We start from the raw sequence: 20,522 nt of genomic DNA on the forward strand, positions 1-20,522 counted from the left end.
GGCAAGAGATGGCCACATCACAAACACTGCGAGTGAATTTTAAAGCCTTCAAGCCAAAGACAGCTAGTTAGTCTGTTTGCACCTTAAGACTGTGCGGTGCCTGTTGTGAATTCCTCCAGTTGGTTTGTTTTATATAGACTGTTATTTTGGATGATCCAGCGTAGCATGTGTGTAATTACAGCATGTGTGTCTAAACAGAGACTCATATGGGGACATGCTGTCATAAAGCATCAAAGTGAACAGTATTTGTTTGATTGGAGGGCATGTAAGGGCATGCAGCCCACAGGAGCCTTGCAGCTCTACATTAAGCCCCTAGGAAGAGTTATGCCACGGATCAAAGATCCACCAAGGCCAATGTAGCATCTTAGAAGACCACGAATGGAGTTGCCATCCAATCTAAACTTTGTGGAAGCTTAGCGCACAGGAAGGGATATTATTTCTCTCTTGTTGCTATATCTAGACCTCACCGGCTTTTTATATCTGTAAGCCAAAGGAAAGGCAACAATCACAATCATTTTCAGAAATTGGTTGTCTGGGTCATGAAACTGTGGGTTTTTTAATTTATGTTTTATGGGGAAAAAAAAAATATACAGCAAAGACAAAGGAAGAAAACACTGCAAGGCAGAAGCAGTCTAGGAGAAATGATAGAGGGAGAAGCGATGACGCTTGAGGGAAAAAATGAGAGAAGGAGGGAGAAGAGCAAGGAAAGAGCGCTGGAGAGGGAGGGGAGAAAGGAAAGAAGCACTGCAGCACAGTATATAGCAGTAACTCAAAGCCACGTCAGCATGATAGAACACAGAAAAGTGGAACCCCAGGCTTCCCTCCCATCCACCAACCATATTTTCGCTGCTTTTTCATCACCCAGCTCCTCCTGCTGCGACATTAAATATTACAGGGCAATGCATCTGATGTGCACTTTCATTATCGTTCTTTTACCAACATTTGCTAAAAGTGTCCACACGTGGTAGGCAATTTGTTTCAGTAAAAAATACAGACGCACTTGGACATGCATTAGCAAGATGTCAACATGTTTGCAGGGGACTTAAAGATTAAACAGCAGGCACAGCCATTTTAAAACCTAGAAGTTAAAGGTAGAGTCGAGATAAATTATCAGCTTATGCTAATGGACAAAACTGCGAATCTGGAGGGGGAGAAAGGAACAGGCTAGACGGGAGCAAATGCAAAATGCTATCCAGCCAAGTTAAGACGTTATATTTGGAGTTTAATGTGAAGTAGGATTAAAGGTCACGAAAGCCAAACAGATGGTAAGACTTTAACTTTAAAACCTGGGAAAATGTCTTTAAGCAGAAAAAGGTTTATTCCCGCTAAAAAGGAGTTTTTCCTTCTCACTGTCACCGAGTGTTTGCTCATAGGGGGTTGTCTGATTGTAGGGGTTTTCTCTCTATAATTGTACGGTGTTTGCGTTACGATATAGAGCACCTTGAGGTGATTGCTGATGTGATTTGGCGTTATTGTAGTGTTATGTGTTTCATGTTTGAAAGAGGAGAAATTCTTCATTGCAAGTTCTTAAATTACTTCTTAGTTGAACATGTGCAGCATGAAAAGTTCCTTGAGTCATATACTCACCTGGGTACAGCTGTTTGGTGGGGGCACTGAGCTGGGCATCTTTGGATACTCTGTAAGCCACATCGGGTCCTTGTGATGACCTTCTATGTGAGCACAATCCCGTTGTTTTCGTAACACCTTCGGGTAAACTGTGAAAATCTAAAATCTTCAAGAGGTCTGCTGGTTCCACTGCAGAGAAGAGAGAGAGAAACACACAAAAAGGACATTAGATTCATATTCAACAAACTTAACTTCGGAGCATTTGGCTAGTCTCTATGAAGGCCAGCGCATTGCTAAAACAATGCCACTGCAGAGTTTGTGCAACTCCAAACTTCTGCATATTAAGCAAGCCTTAATTATGGCACACTCAATCTATTTTCTGTCCTTTGCTGACTTAGAAGCACTAGTTACTCAGCAGGAGACTCCACTGTTGTGGTTCAGTGAAGATTTCTGTTATCCATTTAGGCGCTAAACAGAGACATGCCCATTTATAGATCACCCATGATCACTGGTTTCAGCTGCACCAAAACCCATCCTTCCATCTCTTTCCCTGCTATGTTAAATCTACCGCTGCCTCCCTTAGACCACAACCATGCAATTAGCACACTCTCAAGCCGGTCGTCCAAGCTGTAACCAGGCCACCACAGAAGTACACTAGGTCAGAACAATGTGACACGAGGTTTGACCCTGGACCGCACTGTCACATGCCAAAACCACCCAGGACAAACAGCTGTTCCTGCAGCCAGATGCACAGATAGCAAGCTACCCAATGACACACATTAGTACCAAGCATTGCCCAAGAAAGGTTCTGGACAATAGCACACAGGGTCACGACTGAGGATCAAAGGCTGTCCTCATTTTTGAAAGGACAATCTAAAAAAAGGACAACAGAGGGGGTTATGGCAGTAGAGTTAGGAAAGAAAAAAAGAAAGCATTTTTGTATTGTTATGTGAATACCAAGGGCCAACCCACTAGACAAGATTAAAAACACGCCCACACACAGGTAAAGCTATGTCTTTTTCGGTCTACACAGACCACACACATTGTTTAAAAAAATGTTCAATGGTCCCATCCATCTAAGAGTGAAAGGGCTGCTAAGAAAGGTGAACAGGCATCTCTAAATAGTCTTTGAGTGCATTCTCCATTGCCCTGCAGCAACCTCCAGCTGGATGTCATTACACATGACTCACGTTCAGAGCAGATCAATTAAAAAGAAAAAAAGGGGGGGAGGGGGGCGTCCTAAACAGAGGTTTTCAGTTAAGAGTACTTTGGATGCACGTGTTCCTCTGCAGCTGTGCAGGCTTCGTAAAAGAAAAACTTCCTCCTCATCCTCGAAGGTTTGATTGCATGTTTCCGACATTACAAAGAATTAGCTAAAGAGGGCTGCTGATGTCTAAGGCTACAATTAGTAAAATAAAAATCATACTGTTTTTATTTGTTTGCTTGTTTTACTAAAACATCAGGTTGGCAATGAACACAAAGCAAGAATGCTGAAGCATCTGTTTCCAGTTCAGATATTACTTTGTAAAGGCAAGAAAGTTGTACGATTCGAGTCGTGTCCGAGTTACACTGTGTTGTTGTGCTGGGGTCATATTAGGCAAAAGTGGTTAAGGGATTTGTGATAGCAGCTCTTTTACACCCACTGCACCCATCTGTTTAAAACCCCAACAAGTCAAGCCTGTGAGTATGTCAAAAAGATAACTACTCTTATATTCCTGTCAGTCCAAACCCACAGGATGACAGAGCCTCTGCGCGGGTGAAGGGTCTAAACACAAAGAGCTTCGTCTGTCATCAGCTCACAATGAAGCAGCAGCTCACGCAGCAGCCAGAAAATGTCTATCATTCAGTCATGATGACAGAGGTTCACCTAATGAGGCTTACTTTCAGAGCTCAGCAGCAGAGTAATGATATAGCACACTAATGGAAATGTGCTTCTTGTACAAATTTCCTCATTGATAGATTACTAATCCGCATTCGTGTTCTACATCATTATTGCTTCATGAACAAAAGGTCAGAAGAGCCTATTCCTACTGAAGGAGTCACGCGGCACAAGGCGAACAAAGCCTGTGAAAACTTGGTCCACCTATCATCATATAGACTGATTTTTAAGGCCAATATGTTTCAAAATATCCACTGATTTTATTTTTTCAAACACGTGAACAGATTTCCATAAAATTCATTATGTGTAGATATTGATTTACCCTTTGTGTTACTCGACTCTGTTCAGGTTAGCTGCTTGTTGTGTTTGTGGCAGAGTTTTGCGATACAAACAGGGAGGGTGCAGTGCCCTCTGGTGGACAAACTATGCAACGCTAACACTCATAACATGGTTGAAGGGTGTTTCTCCTCTCTCTTGATTTCATTTTCATTTTTCATTTAGCAACTGTTATAAAAACAAATACCAACAGACTGGCAATTAGATAATATCAGCCTGCTGATACATTGGTCACCCTCCAGAGTTGAAAAAGTTTAGAATACTTTAACTCATTTAAAGTATGCATTTGCTTTCAATATCTGTGTCATTCCTCAATTGATAATGTGAGAAATATTTGGCCGAAAAAAAAACTTACCCTGTATCTTCACACTTCTTAAATGGCATTAGCAAGCACAATCTATTCATCAAAATATCCATCTGAAGCCTCTATAATCCATTATTAACCACACAGGAAGATTATTTATAAGGCTGATGCATTAAGCATAGAATCACAGAAACATTTTTGTTATTTGCTACAATTTTTGAGAGGGACCACAAAATGCAAATATCTCTGCTGTTCCCCAGCAGACTTCTTTGCCCCAACAGTCATTCCCTTTAACCTGCCAACATCTAACAGCGCTCACTGGGAGACAGATCAATTGATAACTGCACAGAGGCAGTCCATACAAGGGATGGAAATAACTATCTCACAGCTGACACAGTGACCACTGTCTAAATGATGCAGCTTAGTAGTGTGGTCATAAAGTCAGTACACAGTGTTGCAATCCAATAGTAATGCTCAGGTGGTGGCGTACTGTGGTGTCTTTGATTCTCAGACTGTTTCAACCAGCAAGCCACAACCTCCCTTTTCCATCTCACCTCCTCATACATCTTCATGTAATCTCCTTCTATCACACACTGTCCCCGTGTCCTTATTTGGACACAACCTTGCTATTCCCCACTGCTGCAGACTCTGGTGGTGACAGGTAAAAACACCAAGTTCAACTTTAACTCACTGATAAAAAAAAAAAAGCCTGATTTTTTAGCCTGTGCTTCTAGACCGTAGGGGTAATTTAACACAACCCCTTTTTATCATTTTGTATGAAGTATGAACACAAACAGATACACTACCTCCACTTATGAGATGTTTCCAACAAGCCATTTTATTAAGTCACAGACAAATACTGACAAGTTAGATCAAATATTTTTGTGCTACAGCCACTTAAACTCAGATTAATACTCAATAACAAGTTAGTAATAACATCCAGGTCAGTACTAAGGGGAGAAAAAAAGGAGGATGTTTGTAAGGAGCACCCAGCGACCCTTTCCAAGGAGTGTTGCTTTTGCTAATCCACACTGACATGATCAAATGTCAGCGTGGATTAGCAAATTGGAAGGGAGCATCAGGACAGCATTCTTTCATATCCAGTTCAGAGCATCCATAAGTCAATTTCTTATATTATTCTTTTATCCTCATATAAAATCCTTTTGGTTTCAGGTGAGGTTATGGATGCGCCTGGTCCTTAAAGCAACCTCAGGGATCGGTCACCTGGAGGTGAACCAAGGTGGAGCCTGCCAATAGGATTAAAAGAGAAGGGGGTAGACTAAAGGAAAGCATAATATAACAGCTATAAAATAAAAGCCCTATTGAAAAACCCATTTGAGAATCAGCCAAAAGCGCGTCCCTTTCAATAAAGCAATCTTTTTGGGCACTTCAGAGCACAAACACCAACATTATCGCCTATGTTTCCATCATCCGTTAACACATACGCACTTTCATTTACAGATTTCTGTCACAGGCAGTCGACCTTTTTGACCACATCCTAAACCACAGGTATGGCTCTCAATCCCACCTTGTTAACCTGAGATGTTTACCCACTTAGCATGGCAGATCCCTCAAGAGACCAACACCTGAGGTGCTGGATGCTAAAAATAATTTTCTCCCAGACCACAGCCCCTCACATCCAAGACGCTGGCTCTCCATACATACACAGAAAACTGTTTACATGACACGGTCTTGTGTACATTTGCTCACCCAATGGATCTGCTGTAGCACTTTTGCTGTTGTTTTTACTGCTTTCATGCAAGTGGATGTGACACAAATATGGTAAATGGCATTCCTTAAGCTTTAGTACTCTACAGGAACTCCTTCAGTGTAAATAAAAACATTATACTTCTCATGTTACCTGCGCATGCTTCCACTAAATACTGAAGCACCATTCAAGATGTGAAATAAGCAATGCCACATGAATCCTGCATGAAAAGTAAACCTGCACTGCCACCACTCAGAACATCGGGTGGTATTAGCAAGACTGTGAAATTAATGGATCTTTTCTCAGTAATGAAAACTACGACCTGAACACAAAATTTTTCTTTCTATGAAACTTTCTGTTGGTTTTTGAGAGTGGCTGTAATCCTACAGTTAGTGCGTCCCCATCCATGTACAAAGAAAAAACCCTGTACATTGGATACATATATTAGCCACCAAATTACTTTGATCTTTGATGTGACATGCTAAAAAAAGCCGTTTATGGTTTTGTTTGTCAAGCACAGGTCGTCACAGTGGAATAAAGTGTAATGAATTCATAAAGTCTGAGTTAATTTGAAAGGTGTGGTGAAACATTACATTGCAACAAACTGTTATACAAAGAAGTTGGCAGAAAGCTCTTTTATAAATCTTCCCCTCCCTACCTAACTACACCTTTTTTATTTCAGATTTTCTCTCTTTATGTGAACAGTAGCTCGAGTGCCACATTCTTAATCCACATTCGGCTCCGTGCCAGGACTGTGGTGGATCCCATTCCCCTAAACATCCATCTACCGTCTACTTCCACTAACGCACACATACGTGTACACACACAGAGTCTCTGTGACAACACTCAGCGACTCCAGACAGCAGCATTTCATTTGACAGGAGGAGGGGTGCCGGACCACTGAATTAGGACTTTTTCATGGTGGTGGGGTGGATTAACATTCTTCCCTCTTTCACTGCCTCCTCCTCCAGCCCTTCCTGAAGTGAGGCCTAACTCTCCAGGCACATGCTTGACCTGGCGCTGAGGACAAGGAGTAATTAGCAGTCATAAAGAGGACCCTGGCTCCTCTTGGAAATCAGCACAGTCAAAAACAAGAATGCCCAAAGAGAGACTTCCCCCTCCTAGTGCGCATTACAGATGGGGAGGGTCTGGGAGTCTTTTTTTATTTCACCTGATTCTGTTATAAAACTTGAAGCCAAGTGTTATGAAGCTGGAGCCACACTGTGAGTACAGCAGGTTACAATTAGGGTCCTGGCTTTAATTACTTAAAGCAAGACTATGTAACTTTAAAAATAGGGCGATGTAAGGCATTCCTACAGTTCAAAATTGAAAGCAGAATTCATAACCAACAAAACACACAACCAAGTAGCCTCAGGGGTTTTACACATAAGATATATTTGGACCGGCATGACTCATGCGGGTGGATATTATCTAGTTCACCAACTTACTTTTGTAACTTACCCTTCTGCAACACCTCATTTGAACATTTATTGTTATTATTCCATATTTGTCCTTCAGCAAAACACTTTGCTTTACAATCTGAAGCGGAAAGATTTATCTTAAAACTGGCTTAGATCCTGACAGAAAATGCCTAATCAGTACAAATTATTTGAGATTTTTTGCCATCCTTTTTCTTTCCCCGTTAATGGTTCACATTTAATCCCATAAAAGTAACAAACCTTTTATTAAGTTTGCAGATGTTGTCTTAAGATATGAACTCCTGCAAATGTACAGCATATTAGATCCAGAGCATGAAGGAAAAAAATGAACACACCTCCATCAGCGCTGACCTTAAGTTGTTGCTTCTGGGTTTCATGTGACCAGACATGAGAATCATACTGTAGGCATTATGCTCATGCTAGACTGAGCACATTATACACACTGCACGGGCACATGTTACTGCAGATGCATGTGTAAACTAATGCAAGCACATACCGGAATGGGATGCCAGTACCCAAGATGGTAATCATCTCCACAACTTTAATTAACTCGTAAACTATAACTAGACTGGTTTCTTGCCAATCACACTTCTCTGCATGCGCTGCAGTGAGGCTCAGACAAAGTTTTAAGTTGTGGCAAAGCATTGAAATCACCTTAAAAAAACACCTACACTGAATACCAAGTGAATGTGAAAGTTCCTGTTAGCGTAAACTATATAAAGAGAATCACAGGGCCACAACACATTACACCGACAGGAACTTTTCAGCCATACAAACTCACGTCATGAAGCTCCCAGCATACAGTATTGTTGATGAAGTTAATGCCAGAGGTCTCGGACTTTGCAAGTACTGAGTCAGCGGAGTGTTGGTGACTATTATACACCATGTGGGTCAGCACTACGTGACCCAACTTTATATGGTCTGCCACTTTGTGGTTGAACTACTGTGGTTTCTAAACACTTCCACTTTGCAATAATACCACTTAAGTTGTTCATCGAATATCAAGGAGGTAAGAAATCTCACAAACGGACAGTGTCATAAAAAATGTGACATTTGTGACATTTTGGTCTCAAGTTTCTGGTAATTGCTAGAGTAAAAGTGACAACAAAGAGGTATTTGGTGCTGCACCAAAAACCTCTATGCTTTGATTGTTAGCAGGTTGCTGCAGTTGCCAACTGATTACATGGAAGACAGTGACTTTTCTGCAAACACTGGCAAACTACTCAGCAACTGGTCATGAAACTGTAAGAAGAGTGAAACAAACTGGAAACCTATACCATTTTCCTTGGAAAAACCTATACCATGGTAAAAGTAAACACTTTACCATTTGAAATGTGTCTGCTGCAATTCAGCTCAAGTTACAAGTCTAGATGCCTTTGCTACTGTTAGCATTAGCAATAGCAACCATCATGTCCTCAGCAGGGTTGTACTTTACAAAGATCCAAGTAGGGATGAACCAAAGTATGAACCCAATATTGGCATCAACTGATATTTGCGCTGCTGACAAAAAAAAAAAGAAAAGAAAAGAAAAAGAAAGATGGAATTTATTCATGTCATTGGTGGAAGTTTATTTGTTGTATTGCATTACCTTTGCACAAACTAAATGAGCTGGAAAAACTTTAAAACATGTCCAGAGAGAGAGAGAATAAATGAGCACAAAAACAAAAGCTTGAGAAAAGAAAAAAAATTAATTGGTTTCAGGTATCACCCACATTGCTCGTTTAAACACTGGCATTGGTATTGAATTTAACAATCAGTGCAACCCAAGTAGCAATACACAGTACATCTAGTTAATGACTAGATCATAAGAAAATGTTTTCTTAGGCAACAACTTCCAAAGGCAACAAAGGCCAGTGTTTAGTCTGTAAATGACTTCACATGCCAGTATCAGTTTCATTTTATCCGCCAGCTTCAGTCCCAGACATTTCAGGACACTGACCCAGTGACCAGCTGAAAAAGCTGCACAAGGATAAAGCAGCAGGGAAGATAGGAGGAGAGGAGGATATGAGAAGCCCGGGATCGTTTTGTTTACATATCCACTGCATTTGTTCCTGTGGTTTTGATCAAATAAATCTGACATTCATTTAAAATATGAAACATTAGCTCAAGCCTAGTTGCAAAATGACAAGACACTAAAAAAATGACAAGCAGGTAGGATTCACACACAGACACACACCTGAAAGATGATCCAGACAACAGAGTTTTCCTGACCTGAGCTTCCTCAATGCAGTCTGATGCTCTGTACTTTAGCTGCACTCTTATTGCTTTAACAGTGTAAATGCCATATGGTTTACTTCACTGTCTCCACGCTGCAGCTCACAGCGCTGAAGATAAATCATTGTCTGCCGTCCACCACAGAGTCAAGATTCCACTGTGCACCTCTCATTTTACAGCAAAAACTACAGAATTGGTTCTTTTGAAGCGCATATGCGATCCATGTTATCTCTCACTTATTAAGTCTTTTCTCATTCCGCCCACTGTGGTTTTGTCTTTTTCGGCAGCTTCTGTTTTATTTTTTAATCTCTCTGTGCAACCTTCTTCCACACACAGACTGCCTGTTTTATCTTTTTCCTTTTTTCTGCACTGAAGCCTTCCCCTCATTCTGCCTCTCCCACAAGCAGATATGGTTTTAATAGCTGACTGCTGAGAAATTCATGATAAAGGAGAGCCTTGCAGCACTGACATTACGGAACCATTTCCTCTCGGAAAGCCTCACAAAGAACAGCTCCAGCACCAACACACTGGGACAGCGCAATGAAACAGAATAATAAATACAAAATCCTGCACAATAATGATGCTTTTGTCTTCGTTGAGGACTATCCAGCACTGCCTATCAAACCTATTTGCCTCGACGGAGCTGCTGTGCCTCACAGCTAATGATGGGAATCAAATGTGCAATGTTTTCTCACCAAGAAGGTGTTTCATCATCTTTAGTGAACTCATTGACCCATAATGAAATAGTCCCACTCAGCCCACATAATCAATAATATAGTGGTTAAACATATGTGTGGTGGAACATGGGTTATATTTTGTGTGTGCAAAAAAAAATCCAATTATATTTCTAAACTGGGAATGTTTACATTCATAGGCATGGCTAAGGAGAAGTAAATGAAAGCATAATTTCAAGGCGCACATCAAGCTTGTCAGTGATGAGAATGGAAATCACAGAGAAAAGAATGAGGAAAGTTTTTTCTTTCTTTTAAAAGCAAGCCAATGAAGTGTGAAAAGGCATGAAAACAACAGGAATATATAAACTATCAGTCATATTTCTCATTATACAGTCTTTATATGAAACTTGCAGAAAAACAAAACCTTGCCATCTCATCACGGTGCCAGATAACATGCAACGAGCTGCACTGACAGCCAAGTCAACCATCAATTCATCTCCTGCTGACACTTTAACCAGTGTCACAGTTGAGCAACATCAAGCCTGTGGGTGAACAGAAGTTAAAGCATGAGTAAATCTCAGGAATGACAGACAGCTGCAGTATAAGTGATCAAAATCAGCTGCTAACTATGATAAGATGCACAGTCTTGAAGTCTTGAAGAAATGATCCTTCAGGTTAATTTCATTGAGGAAGATCTGTTCCCTGACAGTTTGCTTTTGTTCCTCTATGTGTCAGAGTGATGCTGTAGTCCCGTTCTGTTGCTCTATTTTTCATCATTTTTGCTTTCCCACTTTGTCAAACTCACTCCTTTAACAATTTTGACATAACTGTGTTCTGAAAACCAGTCACTTCCTGTTCTTGAAGTAGCCTTTACTTTTTAAGAATTCTGCCTTCCACGTAAAATGCAGCCCTCCGTTCCCTACCCATCACGGCCTCGTCCTCCTGGGTTTCCTTTTACTAACTCTACATTATCACCACTAGCATCTTGACTCTGGAGGTCCTGCACTAGCTCCGAACTTCATTTAGAGCATCACTGTATGACATTGCTTCTTATCATGAGTCTGTTCACAAAACTGTAACTCAAAACTCTAAATTACACAATTTTTGTTGTTTTTTTACTTTCATTGGAAACATTTTCTGGGTTTTTCATGCAAACAGAGTAAATGACATCAATGCCACAGGCCATAGTTTGTATTCTGAGTACAACTTGTGGTTGAGTTTGCATAACAAAAAAGAGTTTTGGCCTAGGATAGGGAAAGATTGCGGTTTTGGTTAGCATATCAGTGCAACCAAAAAACTTTTTGTCTCAGTTTTTAGCTTTATAATGTGTAGCTTTTCAATATCTAATGCGAGCAATAGTATTCACTAAACCGCGTACTGTACGTGTAAAAGTTTTATTGTGTTTTAAATTATGCTATTTTGTTGCAAGATGTTTTGACAGTGAACATTTTCCTCTTATATTGTCACCATTTTGCAACTGGGAAGATAATAAGAAACAGGGTTTCCTTTCCGGGACCTTTAGCCTTCATTGAGCTTGCTTTGGCAAATTAGTGAAACTCAAGCTTGTTCCTTTGTTGCTCCCTTGTAAGTTCATTGAGGCTGGTTTCATGACAAAACACTGCTAAATAAGCAAAACCTTACTTTTTACTGTGTTATTATTTCAACTCCTTCTAAATTTGTCAGCCAATAAATTAAAGAGTACATGGGGCTACAGTAAAGTTTTTAGAGTGACCAAAAAGCCATTGTATTTCCCCCTAGTAGGAAAAAAAATGCTTACACTCAGTATTTCTGCTGCCCAGGCTGTGGCTTAGCTCGGGCTGGGGAAGGGGGAATGGGGTTGGAAAGGATGAGTCATACATTGCTTTCCATGCTCAATGATTATAATACCCCATTACAGAGAGAAGCACTGTTTCCCAGCTAAAGTGAATACTCGGCTTGTGAGCCTGGACCAGAATTCACGTTTCACTCTGCCATGCACTACACGCTGCAACAAAGCATACGGTTGAAATCAAAAACAGGCGTGGGGGGTTGCATCATTAGGTAGAGCATCCAACTTTTACATCACTCGTAGGGTCATGTTGACATTTCCAACACCACTGTCTCCATTCTGAGAGTGTAAGGAACACATCGTCCCCGTTTGCTTGTAGTTTGGAGCTGGAATGATCCATCTATGTCGGTGTGCTTTTAGCAATAAGCTAATTTGGAGAAAAATCTACCACTGGCTTCAAATCAAGCACACTGTGTCATGAGTACAGAGGACCATTGAGCGGTTCAACACAATTATTTGAACCTTAATTAGTCTGGAAAGGACTAGATGATATACTTTCCAAGATATGGCAAATAACGAACTATTTGTGCAGCACAAAGGATCTCCTTAACTCTGACACGGGGTCAAAAACTTGTCCTGCATATTTTGCTTTATCTTCCATGCTATTATCAGGCATTAGGGCTGATTTACAGAGTCGTTTCCACAAAGCCTGTATTTACAGGGCTGAAGTGGCACATGCAGTTGCAGGGTCACTGCTTCTCCCCACAGAACAGCTAACTCGGATTCCTTCCTCAGCGCCATGGCAATAGGCACACACAAGAAGCCACTTTTTCTCATCGCCATTTATCTGATTGAGTTTGACGTGACCTCAGGATTGCCACTTCAAGGTAAGTAAGAAAGGCCCTTCAGAAATTACAGTTACATTCTCACTGGAAGATTGAAGCTAAGGCAGATTGGTGATGGTAACATAAATCTGAATATCCCTCTTAAGGTTAAAACCCAATGTTGTAAATGAAACATTGGCATTGTTGCCTTTAATTTATATAAACTGATATGCAATTACCAATCAGGAAGTAATGTCATTGGTTAAAATCTCTCTGGTCACAGTATCTTTTATGATTTTTTTCTTACTGGGCTCATGAAAAACGGTATATGGAAAAAAAAAAGTCAAAATCAGAGTAAGCCACATAAATTCCTTTTGAAAACGAGTTTTCCAGATATGAGACTATAAATAAAAAACAGCTGTGGACCAGCTGTAGTCGACCTTTAACCCTGCCATAAACCTGGCGTGCTTAAACAGAAAGAACCTTTTAACAGCCCTCAATGTGTATGTGCAAACCTTGCTGAAATGCAAGGCGTAGCATCATTATTTTTATCAAATCTGCTCTAAGACTACAGATGTTATTTGATTAGAAATCTTCTCTAAAACTAGCACAGAATGTATTTTCACTTGAAAAAAAATGCAGCAGTATTTTTTTTTCATGGTCCCCTGTTCCACATAGAATGGGAAGAAAACATCTGGAAGCCATTTTTTCTGGCTTTTTGAAGGGCTTAGCAGACAGCACAATGGAACTTATCAAGTCCAGATGGGAAGGAGCTCAGAGAAACAGCGAGGCCTTCTTCTCTATATTTCTTTAAAACTTATGTAGAGAATCAACATATATCAGTTCTTACTGTATAGGGTATTTCTCAAGTCGTTACCATATTTTGTGATCTATTAGCCTGTCAGCCTTTTCTTCCAATATTTTCAATGCCCTTGGTGACTTTGGCCAAAACCCATTAATGTTTTCATTTGCACAAGGTATTCAAAGAATGTTATTTCAGCATTTTCGATGACTAAAATACACTCGACAAGTACGATCTGAACTGGTTTAAATGTCTGGTATTAACAAGGGTGATCCAAAAAAAACCTTTTACTAATTAAACAACAACAAACCAAAGAAAAAAGAGTCAAAGCAGATTATCTAATACTTGTGAAAAGAGTCCATTGATTGAGGAGGCCAGATTAAAAAATGCAAGTCAGCAGAAACACAAAGGAAACCATTTGTAAAATAAGCTAGATTTATTCTATAGCAGTTATACTGTGTCCCACAGACATGTGAAAACATCAGTAAGCTAAAAAGTCGAGACTACACATATCAATCAATCCTAATTTGAATTCTGCATTTCAGGGTTTATATTGGCTTCAAACTGTTGCAAAGGTTCTTTGAAAAGCTCACATCTTACCCTGCTGCCTCCAAGACACAGAGAAGAATTATGGGAAGCAAAGATGAGAGGAGCTACACTATAAAGAATGCCTCTCTTCAGGCAGTGAAACTGTAAACCTGACAGCAGTCCTGACCTTCACTTTTGAACTCTGACCCCTCTTCAAATTCTTGTCCAGGGCCTTCTGTTATTACCACTTTTCACATAGCTTAAACTGAGTTTTTCCTCTCTAATACCAAGACAAGGTCTTTCTAAACGTAAGTCTACTGAAAGACAAACTGACCGCAAAATATTAAAATATATACACTGTGATACAAGTATATAACTTAATCACAGTATAAATTCAATGCATATTTCTGTATTTGTCTTTATAAAATAATGAGTAAGGAGCTTATTCCACATAATTCAATTCTGGTCAGCATCAAATAAGCTAAGCTACATTTAACAGCAGACACACAGCATTAAGACTGTCTTTTATACTTTAAGAGAGACTGTAATAAAGCTGCAACAAATTAGCTTAGCTCTACATAGCAGGCTATTTTAACATCGTTTTCCCAACTGCGTTAGTTTATAGAATGTGGCGTTTTAGTATTTGTTTATTAACTCATTTCTGTGTTTCAAAATGTATCACATGCCAACAGTTCACAGTGGAAAAGGCTCTGAATCAAATGTAGTGAAAATGTAGTTATGCTTCATGGGTAAGTAACCCGTTGTGTAAAGAATATGCTAACTGCTAATAGGTTAGGCCTTGCTGTATTGTTTGCTTGTCTTTTTATTGAGCTCTATACGCATTTTAGTTATAGGAAATACATTAATTATAGATTTATGAACACATTATATATCATTTGATAAGAAATTTGTTGGGCTATGATCTTGACTGGGTATTGTATTCAAAACAAAAACCATTGTGGAATTAGCATCATACTACCTAAACAGCTGGTGATAAAACATGAATACAACATTAATTCTTTAGTAAATGGTATTTGCTCAACTGTCCTTTTTTGATTTCAGTGTTAAACAAAAACAAAACAAAAAAGCATACTTAAAATTTTGGTTTTTAATTTAACCATAGCTGACAAGCCCTAAACAATTAGTATTGTATGCCTGGGCAGGTCTCTACTAGTCTTCAGCTTGATGCATTTTGGTCCTCCCTCAGGCTAAGAGGTGATGAGGCTTAGGTCAGCAATAAGCTTTCACTTGTGATAAACTTGCTAGCTGTCAGTAATTATTTGTAGACTATTTGTCTTATCTGATTGTAAGAGGTCTAGAAAAGCCATTTAGCAAAAAAAAAAGAAAAGTTTGTATTAATAGCTAAACTGGATTTCATTTTTGCATTGCACAGTGTTTAACTGAAAGCAGCTAATTTTAAAAAATGAATGTAAAAATCTAAAAGATATTTGATGGACAGAATAATTAGTTCACAAAAAAAAAGCTTTCATGGAGTTGGCATGTTTCTTGCAATCAGTCATGAAGTGCTTCCTGTCTGGTGTGTGTCAAGTTTCAGAAAATATACCAGAACCCTTAGGGATTTCTTACAAAACTCTCGTTCCTCTCTGTCAGTTTCAAGAGATGATTAAATCCAGCCACCACCATCAAAATGACCTCAGGCCCACACTCTTTAATGTCCCACCAAAAATTCAACTCCTCCTCAGTCATCACAAATGACCCAGATTTGACCCAGCCAGCATACAGTGACCAAGGTTTTGTCCAGTTAATAACCAGTGTTTATAGGAAACATGAAAATAAACACTTTGCAGTAATTTTCTTAGTGTATATTCAACGACATGAACCTATAAAACCACTTCAACTTTATATGTTATCATGGCTTTCTAAACCGGAGTGCATTTTGAACTCCATAATGGGCTGTAATCAGGCATCACAACAAATTTACACCATCAGCACAATCATGGAAGCTTTTTAACTGCCCCGAGCAGACAGAAGAAGCTATCTGTTCATCTCAATGTCCTGTGTCAGACCTTCACAGCACACAGCAGCCCGCCACCCATGCCAGGCAGTCTTAAGGCGCTAATAATACATATAGGCCAAGCATAAACCCAACTGCATGCCCTCTCACCACTGAGACAAAGAGGTGGTCACTTCTCCAATTAAAATAAGCGGGCCTCTAACTGGCATACCAAACTATTATTTGTTCATGTTTTTGGACTAGACTCATATAACTGTCAGTGAGAAACATCGGGAGAATTTATAGAATGCATTTAGTGAAAGATGTGTTTGCTTGAGCCTCAGTGCAGGGCCCCAGCGCTGTCCCCTGATGTGGAGTCCTTAAGGCGGCTCCACCCTACCACTTCAGAGGAGCTTCAGCCCCTCCTTCTTATGAAAATTATACTCATCCTTCTCATCTGCTGAAAAAGGAGCACTGGTAAAAGAGTATTTAGACTTTAAGATGCACCACAGCAATTACTCCTACATAATAAGTATGCCAGAGAAAAACTAGTTACTTATGATGGTTACTAATTAATACATATATTTCCTATTTTTTATGCATTGAAATAAATAAATGCACTTCAGCTATACTGCTTTGGCAAACAAAGAAACAAAAAAAAACTTAAGCACAACTTGCAGATGAAACCTCCAAAAGCAGTCTTTTAATTCTTTTTGACAAGTTCCCATAGTTTCGGGGCACACCACCAAGATGAATACATTAAAGAGGAGGGGCAGACATCTGTGGTCCACTATGAGCGAAAAGGCAAAAAACTTTTCAGTGCAACGCTCCTCCAAAGTGCATCCACAAAAAAAGAAAGAAAAAAGCCCCACACAGCTGCATCTCACCTGAGCTCGCTTGCGACGTGATAAAAAGGAGAATCACGGATAAAGTGATTTGGACGTCCCTTATCCTCCGTTTAACTTTCCATCTTATATGGGTATCCATGACCGCCAGAGACGTCCACGGCAAAGTGGGTTCACTTTTTCAACAGCTAATTAGACTTGCAAAAACTTCTGGTCAGGACAATAAAAAAAAAAACTAAAAGCCAAAAAAGTCCCAGAGAAAAAAAGGGGGGAGGGGGGGTATATCGTTATTTCTCAAGCAGCCATAAGGGTTTGTTAGTGTGTGTTTTCCCCCAGCTGGTTGACGGACGGCCACCGTCTCTCCCGTACTCCTCTCCTCTCTGCGCTTCTGAACTGTCCTGCACCGCTGCGCCTCCGATCTGAAGTGCTGGCCCCTCTCTTTCAGTCACGTAGAGCCCCTTCAACTCAACAGGGCAACACACACACGCACAGAAGAGGAAGAAGTCTTCCCCCCCAGGCTGTCACTCACTTTGCGGACAGGAGACTCGGGCAAATCAGAGGAGCCCGTATATTAGGGCCAGCCCTGTTATTGGCCGAGGGTGGGAGGAAAAGTTGAGGTGAAAGTTTCACGCCTCCAGCTCTTGCGCTCGGAATTCTTTTACATGGAGTCCGCTATTTCCAGAGAAGTGGTTCAGAGCGGGAAAAGCAAAACTGCTTTTTTATAGATGGAAAGGCGAGGTGTTTTATCTGCAAGAGCTGATTTATCTGGAGCTGATTGTCATGGGACTGCGAGAAAAATCGTGCTGTGCAATCCACAGGTGGACCCCCAGTGCTAGTTGATATAACAGTATACTGAGCCTAGATGATCAGATACATCTATTTATGACTTTTTGTAATGTTCTGCCTTTTAAATGAATCAGATATTTACTCTAAGGAATAATCCACTCAAAGCTCATATCTTTTTCATGTTAATCGGTGATCTACGGGCTTTAAACCTGTTGAATGTATGATGAAATAATGTGCTTGCAGATTTTATTACCCTCGGAAGTTTTTTCATTAGTACCACAACACTTTAATGTTTAAGAGTTAATAAAAGTAAATATGTAAAAGAATTTCCACCTTTTATGTGGTTTCTTTATCTAGAGCAGAGACGTGAATTCATTTAATATCATTCCCACATACAGCCCACTTTTATCTTATGCAGGCCAGACCAGTGAAACTACCCTTTATGTCAGTGTAGAGAAATTTAACTACACATTTAATCAATGCAAGATCTCAATATGAGAAAAAGAAGCTCAAATTCAACAGTATGTCTCACTCTCTCTACATGGCAAAGTAATGCCTCTGTAGTAAATTAAAGAAATCTCTCAGCATGACTCATTGGGCTTGAATTGTAAGAAGTAAATGTGTAAAACACAGAAATCTATTGCTTAATTGCTTTGGTGTTGTATGAACGGCCATAGGGGAAGTCTTTATCAGTAGGAAAAGCTGTAAAGCTTGTGAAAATACAGTTAAAAATGCCCAATTTCCTAAATTTCCAAAGCCATCCAATGGGCTCGAATGGAGTTTTTGCTTATGTTTGACAACCCAAATCTAGAGGAGCAGAGGTGGGTGGTGATCGATGATAAGAATTTATATGGCAGTGAAAGGGAAAAAAAATAACAGCTGAGGGTTAAAAAGAGAAACATCTCCAGGAGGACCAGGAGGGTGGCCATGTGCCGCAAAGCTGGTTTGAAGGGGGGGGGGGAACAGGAAATGGAAAAGATGAGGATAGAGAGGCAACAAACAATGCAACACACAAGAAAACAACACTTAGTGCCATATAGTCACCAAATAACACTTTTTTTAGAGCTGAATGTAGCATGAGATTCAAACTTTCTGTTGTTTCAAGAACTGCCAAAAATGGCAGCTGTCTTTTATAAGCTGTCACATGCCTCCTCCAGTGGGGGGCAGACTTCTATTAATTGCCCAGTAAAAGTTGGTTCTACGCAAAGTAAACAAGCAGCAACATTGGAAACCGTGCCATGATGTCACATTGTGAAGTGGGATAGGATAGGAAAGGATGAGTCTGAACATGGTCCCTCTAACTTCAGACCTCTAAATTCAGACTAAGAGGTGTTGTATGTTACACGCTGTAGGATTTTTAAGAGCAACAGCTTTACTTGAAGGCTGTTAAGCTTGTTAGATTAGTTCAGCACCTTTGAAAGATCTCTCAGATGGCCTCTCTCAGATCCTCAGGTGACCTCTTTGACCACATGGAAAAACTCCTTGGTTTTAAAGACATTCATTTTTTCCCCTCTGTTGTTTGAAACGAAAAGCTTGTTCTAAAAAGCGGGGTAAAAATTTACATTAAGTATAAAGTAGTATTTCTAAACTGACCACTTAGCCATATACTGTAACCGTTATGTGGTAACATGGGTCAAATTATGGCCCGAGCCCTATATTTAGGGTGGGTTCATGCCTACACCACACTTGCCCACACTGTGTTAATCTCAGAGACTCCAAACTACTCCTGAACAAGGCCGTCACGAGCTTACTTAATTTGCCTTCTAACAAAAAGGATGTTGATACGCTAATGCTGGCACACTGCTGGTTAACTTTCATTTTAATTTTGACTTTCATCATTTGCTAAAAAACAGTTCCTGTGAGACGTAAGATAGGATATAGTGTCTAAAACAGGAAATTATGATTTACTCCTCAAGTGTTTCTATCCGTTTCTCCACGCTTTGTTTTCCACACACGCACCAAATGTCAGGCAAGCTATGACAGTCTGGCAGTCTGTCTGGCAAGCTATTACTATTACAGGGAGTGCAGAATTATTAGGCAAGTTGTATTTTTGAGGAATAATTTTATTATTGAACAACAACCATGTTCTCAATGAACCCAAAAAACTCATTAATATCAAAGCTTAATGTTTTTGGAAGTAGTTTTTAGTTTGTTTTTAGTTTTAGCTATTTTAGGGGGATATCTGTGTGTGCAGGTGACTATTACTGTGCATAATTATTAGGCAACTTAACAAAAAACAAATATATACCCATTTCAATTATTTATTTTTACCAGTGAAACCAATATAACATCTCCACATTCACAAATATACATTTCTGACATTCAAAAACAAAACAAAAACAAATCAGCGACCAATATAGCCACCTTTCTTTGCAAGGACACTCAAAAGCCTGCCAACCATGGATTCTGTCAGTGTTTTGATCTGTTCACCATCAACATTGCGTGCAGCAGCAACCACAGCCTCCCAGACACTGTTCAGAGAGGTGTACTGTTTTCCCTCCTTGTAAATCTCACATTTGATGATGGACCACAGGTTCTCAATGGGGTTCAGATCAGGTGAACAAGGTGGCCATGTCATTAGTTTTTCTTCTTTTATACCCTTTCTTGCCAGCCACGCTGTGGAGTACTTGGACGCGTGTGATGGAGCATTGTCCTGCATGAAAATCATGTTTTTCTTGAAGGATGCAGACTTCTTCCTGTACCACTGCTTGAAGAAGGTGTCTTCCAGAAACTGGCAGTAGGACTGGGAGTTGAGCTTGACTCCATCCTCAACCCGAAAAGGCCCCACAAGCTCATCTTTGATGATACCAGCCCAAACCAGTACTCCACCTCCACCTTGCTGGCGTCTGAGTCGGACTGGAGCTCTCTGCCCTTTACCAATCCAGCCACGGGCCC

General features: G+C 40.1%; 1 protein-coding gene across 3 annotated transcripts in view; it reads right to left on the minus strand.

Moving 5' to 3' along the window:
• Positions 1–17,311, minus strand: part of col5a1 (procollagen, type V, alpha 1) — a 75,672-nt gene extending 58,361 nt beyond the window's left edge. For 2 of the 3 annotated variants that reach the window (XM_076886671.1, XM_012918747.5), the window contains exons 1-2: positions 16,884–17,310; positions 1,588–1,755 (exon numbers count right to left, since the gene is read on the minus strand). In XM_076886671.1, coding sequence (XP_076742786.1) covers positions 1,588–1,755; positions 16,884–16,983 — 268 coding nt within the window. In that variant the 5' untranslated portion in view covers positions 16,984–17,310. Of the gene's footprint in view, positions 1–1,587; positions 1,756–16,883 lie in introns of all 3 variants that reach the window. The other variant, XM_076886670.1, reaches the window with a different exon arrangement.
• Between the last annotated feature and the right edge of the window lie 3,211 nt (positions 17,312–20,522).

This window comes from Maylandia zebra, linkage group LG7 (assembly GCF_041146795.1).
Source record: "Maylandia zebra isolate NMK-2024a linkage group LG7, Mzebra_GT3a, whole genome shotgun sequence".
NCBI lineage: Eukaryota > Metazoa > Chordata > Actinopteri > Cichliformes > Cichlidae > Maylandia > Maylandia zebra.